The 9,145-nt window shown below is 41.7% G+C and overlaps 1 protein-coding gene across 3 annotated transcripts; it reads left to right on the plus strand.

Moving 5' to 3' along the window:
• Positions 1-3,502: 3,502 nt before the first annotated feature.
• Positions 3,503-5,137, plus strand: LOC148018913 (uncharacterized). 3 transcript variants are annotated; one of them, XR_015695035.1, is made up of 2 exons: positions 3,503-4,770; positions 4,876-5,137. XR_015695035.1 is itself a non-coding variant. In XM_087701202.1 (1 exon), exon 1 carries the CDS (start codon positions 3,663-3,665, stop codon positions 4,554-4,556), a length of 894 nt encoding a protein of 297 aa, XP_087557328.1. In that variant the 5' UTR covers positions 3,503-3,662; the 3' UTR covers positions 4,557-4,838. The 3 variants fall into 3 exon arrangements, 1 of the variants encoding a protein (XP_087557328.1); XR_015695034.1 differs by having other exon boundaries at positions 3,503-4,744; positions 4,876-5,136; XM_087701202.1 differs by lacking the exon at positions 4,876-5,137 and having other exon boundaries at positions 3,503-4,838.
• The last annotated feature ends 4,008 nt before the right edge of the window (positions 5,138-9,145 follow it).

The following is a 9,145-nucleotide window of genomic DNA, read 5'->3' on the forward strand; positions in this document are numbered from 1 at the left end:
GAGGGTATCCAATTTGGGGGACTGCTAAAACCAGCTACATGAATGGTCTCATATGACAATTAGTGACTTTCACTAAACTTTTACACTCAACAGACCTTGTTCGCCAATCAACATTAACCAAAAGAAGAAAATTTTAGACAAAGGGCTAGTGGAACTTAACTCAAGTTAACTTTGAAAAAATGGTATGACTTATTTGATGATCACATACTTCACTATGTTTTTATGTTCTAGAAAACCTATGCCACGAAGCAACAATCTTGCAAGATAGTCAGGGAAAATGACTGAACTTACCTTGAACAACTCTCGCTTGCAACTCCATGGTTCACACTTGTAGAGTGGCAAATAGCTCATACATTCGGTGCTTCATCTAGTAAAGTTAGCTCATTCTCCACCCAAAGTGGATTAAACCGTCCATCAATCCACAGCGCCTCTTTAGTTAAGCCATGAACAAAGTCTGGAGATTCTTTACTTCTCTACAGCAGACAATGATGCTTGGTGAGCGGACAGAAGAGATGCAAGTTAGTGCATGTGCTACACTGACAAATGATTTCAAGCAAGTGGAAGAAAATAAATGTCATCTAAATGTTTGAGGTGTTATCTATAGCTTTTGGATTATGTTCAGTAGAGCTTATTCATATATTAGTGTGTATATTATGAGTCATAATCTTAGTTTGTGTTGGGTTATCATCCCAACTACATGCATGTGCCTTTTTCTTGGGCATATCTATAAGATTTATCAAATGTATTGCAGATTGATTACTTTGCTGAGCTATATGAAATGAAGTCACTCAGTTTCACCTCTATCTATCTCCATTAAGTCTTGTAAATACTAAATTCTAAATTCTATTTCTTTTATCTTGTTCTATCTCTCAATCTCCCAAAACCCTTCTATCTCTTACTCCTATAGTAGATGTTCAAGCTTGCACGCTCTGTCACAGTGCCAGGTAACATTGATCCTCTTTGTTATTGAATCCCTTGCCTCTTGCATACTCTTCACTCCTTAGATCCCCCGTAGGCTTTGATACCACATAAAAATTACATGACACAATGAATAGAATCTAAGCAAAGTTTAGAGAATGCATAGCAAATATGAGAACAACAAAAACTTCTTTAATTTCAAACAAACTGATACAAAGATGGCTCTCTCCACTTGTATACTTCCAATGTAAATCTTAGATATAGTGATGAAGATAGATGATAGATGAAAAGCTTAAGGCCAGCTAGAAGAGCTCTAACACTAAATGAAAGATAGATTAATGATGGCTTGGGAGGGGTCTTCCTTTTATACCTATTTAGACAATGGTAGTACAAGGGTTGATTTACACTGCTCATCCAACTCATCCTTATCATCCTAATCCATGCCTTCGTCGAGCTTTACACTCTTGGTTTTCAATGGCCTAACCTGCTTCTTTTGAACCAACACTTGTCATACATGCATCTTCCAACAGGTGAAATTAGTGCTAGAAAGCTTTTTAATATTGAAACCAACATCATCATTCAAAGAGCTAGTGACAACAACAATGTACCAATGCAAAATCCAAGAGAATGGGCTACTGTAAGTGATTACAAATCAACCCCAAAACTCAACCAAAAACAAGGGAAAATTAGGGGAGAATACCAAAGTATAGAGTTGTCTACCAAGTGTAAGCAATAGACTACCAAATGATAATGTTTGCTCTTCAAGACAATGCTTAAAAATAGTAATTACAACACTGCTATAATAAATGCAATAGTATGACCAAGACCATTATGGGCAAATAATCAGAAAACACCACTCTCCCATTGCAAGGAATATCTGGGAACAATTAGAATATGTAAAGGCAACTAGTAGTCAATAGGCATACAACTTGTACTAAAAGTTGTCATAAACTCAAGAAAGTTAGTAACCAATATATCCTATAGACGTAGACATTGTGCATGTAAGAGATCTCAAGATCAAGTGCAAAGAATTGTCAAATACACAATTGATTGTTGATCAGAGGGCAATGAGGCTCAATACATAACTAAGAAACATGTATAAATCACTGAATCCTATTGAGATAGGTAAGTGTCGGTGTCCAAAGCATGTAAATCAAATTAGGGCACTAGTAGGTGTAATTGTCTCTAAGAATATCCAAGAGAGTATGCACATAAGGCAAGAATTCGACTATCTCAATAAACCAAGCTCAATCTGTATAAAAGATCCAAAGCTCTAATGTAATATATCACAAAATATCCAAGTAACTACAATTATCTCAAAAGTGCATCCATTGAAGCGTATCCAAAGTGTGAAAGAACAATGCAAGGCTCAATGCATTGAGTACATAACATCCAAATGCACATAAACATTAACTGATACATCTGAGAGCATGAAACCCAAATAAGTCTTCAAACCTGTAATGTCAATTATTGAAGCAACTGAAGCATTATAGCCAAAGCCCGAAGATATCAAAGGTAGCTCAAATCCGAGTGCCAAAGCATTCCATAATCATATTCGGGCTTATACATCAATGTTAAGCATCAATACATTCAAGTGGCATGCTTATAAAGCATGTAGACTTCAAATGCATAAAGCTTAATGTTAATGGCTTGTTGTCCAAACTATTATTACAGCAATGAAACTCTACAAAAAGCTCTAAGCAATCCAAGTAGCATCCCAAAGCATAACTGTAATATTTTGGTACCAAAATAGTATACCAAGGCATCAAACAAGTATAATGGAGCTCACTATTTGTTGTCCACATGGTATATAGTAGGTTTATACCAAACAATGAAGCAATGACTGACCAATAACACTTCTACCAATACAATACTTGGGACAATACAAAATTTCTAAATGATTGTCGAGGTATTTGCCAAGTGCCAGGAGCTATAGGAGTTGTAGGAAGGATGCAATGAATCTAGAAAATAGGGTAGCACAACAGACACAAATCACATTGCTTACTACTTCCTATTGTTGGTATTTGCTTGAGAGGTCATGGGAAAGCTACGTATAATGGGAGCAAGTGGAAGCAAACTGGGAGATGATAGAAGTCAATGCATATCTCGAAGGGCTAAAGCCATGGCTGCCATAAAACTTGAGCTGTAGGTATTTGAATCCAAGCTAAAGTGAATGATGAAGAAGCACCTCAAATGATTGACTTTGATGCTGAAACATGCACCAATTGCTAGTTACTATTATGCACTAGTAGGTTGTTAGAGTACCCAGGCTCGGAAAATCTCTTAATGATGAGATTTTTCAAGCCATTGAAATCGACACGCTCCGTAGCATCTAAACTTGTGTACCAGGTCGACCATTGATGCCTAAACATGGTCTGAAGGCTTGGGAACATAACCATAAGTTCCTTGTATGATCAAGATACCATGCGATGTCCAATTTTTCCACAATTTGATAGTCTCTAGATGTTTTTCATTCTTGATAAATAAACTCCGCATTATTTAAAAAAAAATCCAATTTTTCTTTGTAGAAATGCCCGTTCAGGTCATTTGTTTTATAGGCTTACAAAAAGGTTTTCGTTTTCTGAGATAGAACCCTCATAAACCTGTGTATCTTTGGTGTGTGTGTTCGCCTCCGCGAGAGAGAGAGAGTTTTCTTGCTGCTGCTCCGTGGTCCAAGGTGCAGAGAGAGAGAGAGAGAGAGAGAGAGAGAGAGAGAGAGAGAGAGAGAGAGAGAGAACGCCGCCATGTCGTCGCGAGGCTCTCGCATGCTGCAGTACATCAACTACAGAATGCGGGTCACGATCCAAGACGGCCGACAGCTCGTGGGCAAATTCATGGCCTTCGATCGCCACATGAACCTGGTGCTCGGCGACTGCGAAGAGTTCCGCCGCCTGCCTCCGAAGCCTGGCATGCCCAAGGAGGAGCGAGAGGACCGCCGAACCCTCGGCCTGCTCCTCCTGCGCGGCGAGGAAGTTGTCTCTATGACAGTCGAGGGCCCGCCCCTGCAAGAAGACACCCGCGGCCGCCAGTCTGCCACAGCCCAACCTGGCCCCGGTGTTGGCCGTGCCGCTGGCCGTGGCATCCCTACCGCCCCACTCATCCAGGCGCAGCCTGGCCTTGCTGGCCCTGTCCGTGGTGTTGGTGGCCCTGCCCCAGGCATGATGCAGCCCCAGATTGTGCGGCCGCCAGTTCCTCAAGTATCTGCTGGCCCCATCAGTTACCCTAACCCCGCAGCTGGGACAATGCCCGGAGCCAGGCCCCCTGGTCCTGTACCTTCATTCACTACAGGTGCGGGAGGTCCCGGGGGTGTGCGCCCCATGCAGTTGTCTGCGCCAGGAGCGCCTCCACAAGGTTACCAACAGCAAGGTCCCCCTCGCCCAGGCATGCCACCACCTCCTCCCATGGCTGGCCCTGGAATGGCACCTCCACCATTTGGCCAGCGCCCTATGGGTCCCCCTCAGGTGATGCGCGGCCCACCTGGTCCTCCACCCATGGGAGCTCCACCACGTCCAGGCATGCCACCTCCCCCTATTGGGCCTCCCAGGCCTGGTATGGCTCCTCCTTCGACCATGTACGGTGCCCCATCTCGACCTGGGATGCCTCCACCTCCGCAGCAGCAACAACCCCCCCAGCAGTAGACTCGGAGCAGCAGATTCTGTGTGCTGAGACAATTTTTTGCCGAGGCATATGCTTTAGGAAGTTAAGTCACCAGATGTATTACAACTTTACTACTGAAGTTACAAACTGAAAACGCAACTATCATTCAGCTGAAGGGGTGCTGTGCTGGAAGTCTTGACACCAGTTTTGCGAGTCTTTCCAAAATCTGGTCATTCTCTCACAGCCAACTCCCGGGTGCATTAGTATCTTTTGTTTTTATATGCTCAGTAAACTTATGGTTTGTGATTGCTTTCACTTAAGTTTATGAATGTTTGACATGGACAATTTTAACTATTGCAGGAGGTGCAAAGTTTTAATTGGTGCAGATCCTTCTGTAGGCAAGTGAACTATATTGATCAAATGCTTGAGTTTAGTGCCTCTACATTGTTTTGAACTTGGACTGAGTGGAATCTTCTGTTGCGTCTTTCTATTGACACTAATTCGATTTCATCAAAGAGTTTGACTGTGAGTCTGCTCTTGTTTACAAATTTTTATGTCCAGGCAGGCATATTTTACAAATTGTAGTCTTTCATGGGTTGTGTATTCAAGATAGTGTCGCGCCACAGTCAAAATTTGGTGGCTGATGTTCCAAAGTCTCTCCAAAGTTGCATGCATGCATTGTTATCATTAGAAGGGGTTTTGTTGACAAGTTTTTTTAATATGCTTAAGGTGGTGCAAAATAGAGCTTTTGCCAATAAGTTGTGTAAAAGAGTATGAGGCATAGCAAAAGCATATGCAGCATAGTAAAAGCATACGTGACTCGTGGTGAATGTATGCTTACGAGGGTTTTGTGAGAATGTGCACATTCGACAGTGAGGAAGTAAATAGTGGCCAAACTATATAATTACGGTTTGTCTGGAAGGGATTTTGGGGCTGTTAACTAGGAGTAGTCCCAAGAGGCTAGGACATTGCGGTGTAAGGCTGGAACTCTGGCTGGCTCACAGTAGAGTTGCCCTGGCCAGAACTTCCAAAAGTGAGGAGGTAACAACAAGGAGCTTTGTTTTATGTGCTATTTAAGCCACTTCATTTCTTTGCCAGGCAGCTGCTTTTGTGATGCATTACACTAGTGACTCAGTTTGCCTCTATACACAGGCTTTTTTTGCCTTGGGTTGACTGGGAGGTTTTCCTCCCCAGCCTCAGTGCTCTCATCTGTGCTGCTATTATATGCCGTGTTTTCATTACCTTGATCTTTTCAGATTTCAGTGGTGCATTATCACATGGGCATGCACACATTTTGACATTGTATTGAAGTATTGATGCTTTTCCATTGGTGGTTCTCATCGGGAAGAAGTGGAGGATTAGTGTTGCATCTTTGCCTACTGTTGCCACAACAATAGCGTGTGTTTTTGCAACCATCTTCTCTTCTACCCTTAAAAACATCCTTGATGTGTGATGACTTGATTTGGGTGCTGCCATGCTTGCATGTACACAAGTGGGAGCTGCTTGCATATGGTGTCCATTAGAGATTGTGTTGTACACATACACAATGGCTGGGGGGAAGCACTTAGGCAATATACTTCTGGAGTCTGTTTAGAGGCCACAAGTTCTGTTTGTAGGAGACTACAAAGGTTCAAGTCTATATTTATCTTTGTAAGGTAGTGGAATTGTATTCTTGATGTGTTACACCAGTGACTCATTTTACCTCTATGCATAAGGGCTTTTGTGCCTCTATGCATAAGGGCTTTTGTGCCTTGGTGTGAGATGGGGGTTTTCCTCCCCAACCTCAATGCTCTTGTCTATACTGCTTTTTTATGTCATGATGTCAATACTTGGACTTTTTTTGATTTGGTGCATCATCACATGGGCGTGCACACATTTTGACATGGTATTAAAGTATTGATGCTATTTCAATGGTGGTTTTAATTGTGAAGAAGTGGAGGATGAGTGTTGCATTTTTGCCTATTTTTGCCACGACAATAGATTGTGACAATCTTTTTCCACAACAATAGATTGTGACAATCTTTTTTTCTACCTATAAAGACAGCCTTGTTTCATGATGACATTATTTGCAGCATCTATTGTTTGCTGCGATACTTGCATGTATGCAAGTGGGAGCCACTTGCATATGGTATCCATTAGAGATTGTGTTGTACACGTACACATTGATGGGGGGAGCACTTAGGCTATACTTTTGGAGTCTGTTTGGAGGCTACAAGTTTTGTTTGTAGGAGGCTACCAAGATTCAAGTCTTTGTAAGGTAGGATTCTTTAGTGCAATCATTCATTTTGCCTCTATACATAGAGGCTTTTTTGCCTTGGGGTGATTTTAAGGTTTTCCTTCCCAGCCTCAGTGCTCTCATCTATGCTGCCATTATACATCATGATTATATTGCCACAATTTTTTTGAGGTTGGTGCATCACCACATGGGCATGCACACATTTTGACATGGTATTAAAGTATTGATGCTATTTCAACGATGGTTTTCATTGTGAAGAAGTGGAGGGCGAGTGTTGCATTTTACCTATTTTTGCCACAAAAGTAGATTGTGTTTTTGACACATGTAAGTGGGAGCTGCTTGCATATGATGTCCATTAAAGATTGTGTTTTTGTGGCCTGCCTAGAGTAGTATGAAGTTGTTGCAATCAAGGTAATTCTTAGGAGTTGAAGTGTATTGTACACATTGGATGGGGGAGTAGTTAGGCGACATACTTCTTGAGAGTCTTTGGAGATGACAAGTTCTGTTTGTAGGAGACTACCAAGAATCAGGTCCATATTTAGCTTTGCTAGAAAGGACTCTTTAGTCTCCTGCATTTCCTAGGTTTTGGTGGCATTCTAGGAAGAGAACTAGCCCTTGCTGCCTGGGTTACAAACTTTTAAATATGCATTTTTTTTGTTTGGTGGTGCCAGGATATAGGTCTAACTGAATGCCCGTTTTTCAGCTTTTTTGGGTTTTTGGGGGGAACGTGGTTTTGGATGGGGGTGCTCTCTTTGAGCCATGTGTGCATGCATTTGTCCTTGGATGGCTTGTGGATATGTCAAAAAAGGCAATATATGCACATGGCTAGAGGACCATTGTGTTTTTATGTCCCTCTCCTTCTTGGCAGCCTATCCTTAGCTTTGACATTTATCGTCTATTTGCAATCCTTTGTTGAGGGTGCTCTCTTAGTGTTAGAACGAGGATATGACTCCTACTTCATAGGGTGATTAACAGAGAAGTGTCATGTTTGATGGGCGGATAGGGGGACGCCTTTTGTTGCTACTGGATTTTGATGGCTCTTTGAGTTTGCAAGTTTTGGACATCCATGTAGTGGTTTTCATAAGAATATTGCCTTCACTTGACTAGAATCTCATAACTATTCTTGTGCTACTTTTGAGCAATTGGTGGTGGTGGCAGGAGCATCTTCTATAGCTTTGCATAGATGACTTCTTGATGGACCACATATGTATGAAAATATGTTTTTCTTCCTTTTCTCTTTGTTAACAACTTAACAAAATTTGCCTTTCACCCCTACTACTACTTTAGTGGTCCTTTTGCTCTTACAGGCAGCTCACAAGATTGTTCTTTCCTGAGCCGATGGTGCAATTGTGTTAAGGAGCAGATATAGTTGCACCCCTTCAGCAAGAGAAGTAGGAGCGCATTTAGAGGGGATTAGCAACATGCCAAAAATTTATTTTGGAGGGTTCTCATTTTACAATAAGAAGCACCTTCTAGACAGTAGAGTAGCTACTTCTTTAGTTCCCCAGAGAGGAATGTAGCTGTATATCACTGGAGAAAAGCTTATGTTTGATCATTGAACTTTATCTTTCTGCCATTTCAATGCCTCTCACTAACCTGCAGAAGGTTTCAGAGACTAAAAGAGTAATTAATCATGACAATTTCCTTAATGTATATGAAATATCCAAAATTTAGTTTAGTGAGTTGCCTTTAATTATGACTGCTTCGACAAAAATGGTGGAAAGACAAGACAAGACAAGCAATTAGTGATTGCGTCGAGTATGTAATGCAGCGATTGCTAGGTCAACTGCTCTGTTAGAGCAACTTCTTTTTGAAGTGATAAGCCTAGTTTCAAGATGGGGGAGGAAGAACATGTACATTAATCACATAAACCCCAAGGAACTTGATTGTGGTTGCTTGGACATCCAACATGCACTTGTAGCATTGGCACTGACCTTGGGTGAAAATAAATGTCATTTCCATGAAAATTGCATGAATACTTGTTGGAGTTCAAAGACCTTGGCACAGCTAAAGCCTTGGACAACACCCATGCAGTCCTCTACATATGCTGTTTTTTTAGATTGCTATTGTAATGTGATAGTAGCATCAGAACCAGAATTGGAAAACACTCAACTAGCAAAATGTCTTCACAGCCTGCTGAGGTCTGCTCCAAATAGACACCTGCAAGCTGGACCAGAGAATCCCACATTCAATGTACACCCAGTCCAGCAGCTGACTTCCTCTATGGCTGGCACAACTAGATATGGGTTGTCTCGCTCACTAGGGCTAGGCAGGCCTGATGTTTATTCCACACGAGCAGATGTGGCCAACTAAGCCATTAACTGTCCCGGACCAAGTACTTGGAAAGGTCATCTTTCAGAAGCAGAGGTCATGTATTTTGGCTCTCGTTTGTCA

The sequence above is a fragment of the Lygodium microphyllum genome, chromosome 20, assembly GCF_053477565.2.
Source record: "Lygodium microphyllum isolate KBCC chromosome 20, Lygodium_microphyllum_v1.1.10, whole genome shotgun sequence".
Classification (NCBI taxonomy): domain Eukaryota; kingdom Viridiplantae; phylum Streptophyta; class Polypodiopsida; order Schizaeales; family Lygodiaceae; genus Lygodium; species Lygodium microphyllum.

Bases quoted from the DNA above. Each gene is read 5' to 3' on its own strand.
- LOC148018913 (XM_087701202.1), top strand. From the start codon at position 3,663: ATGTCGTCGCGAGGCTCTCGCATGCTGCAGTACATCAACTACAGAATG.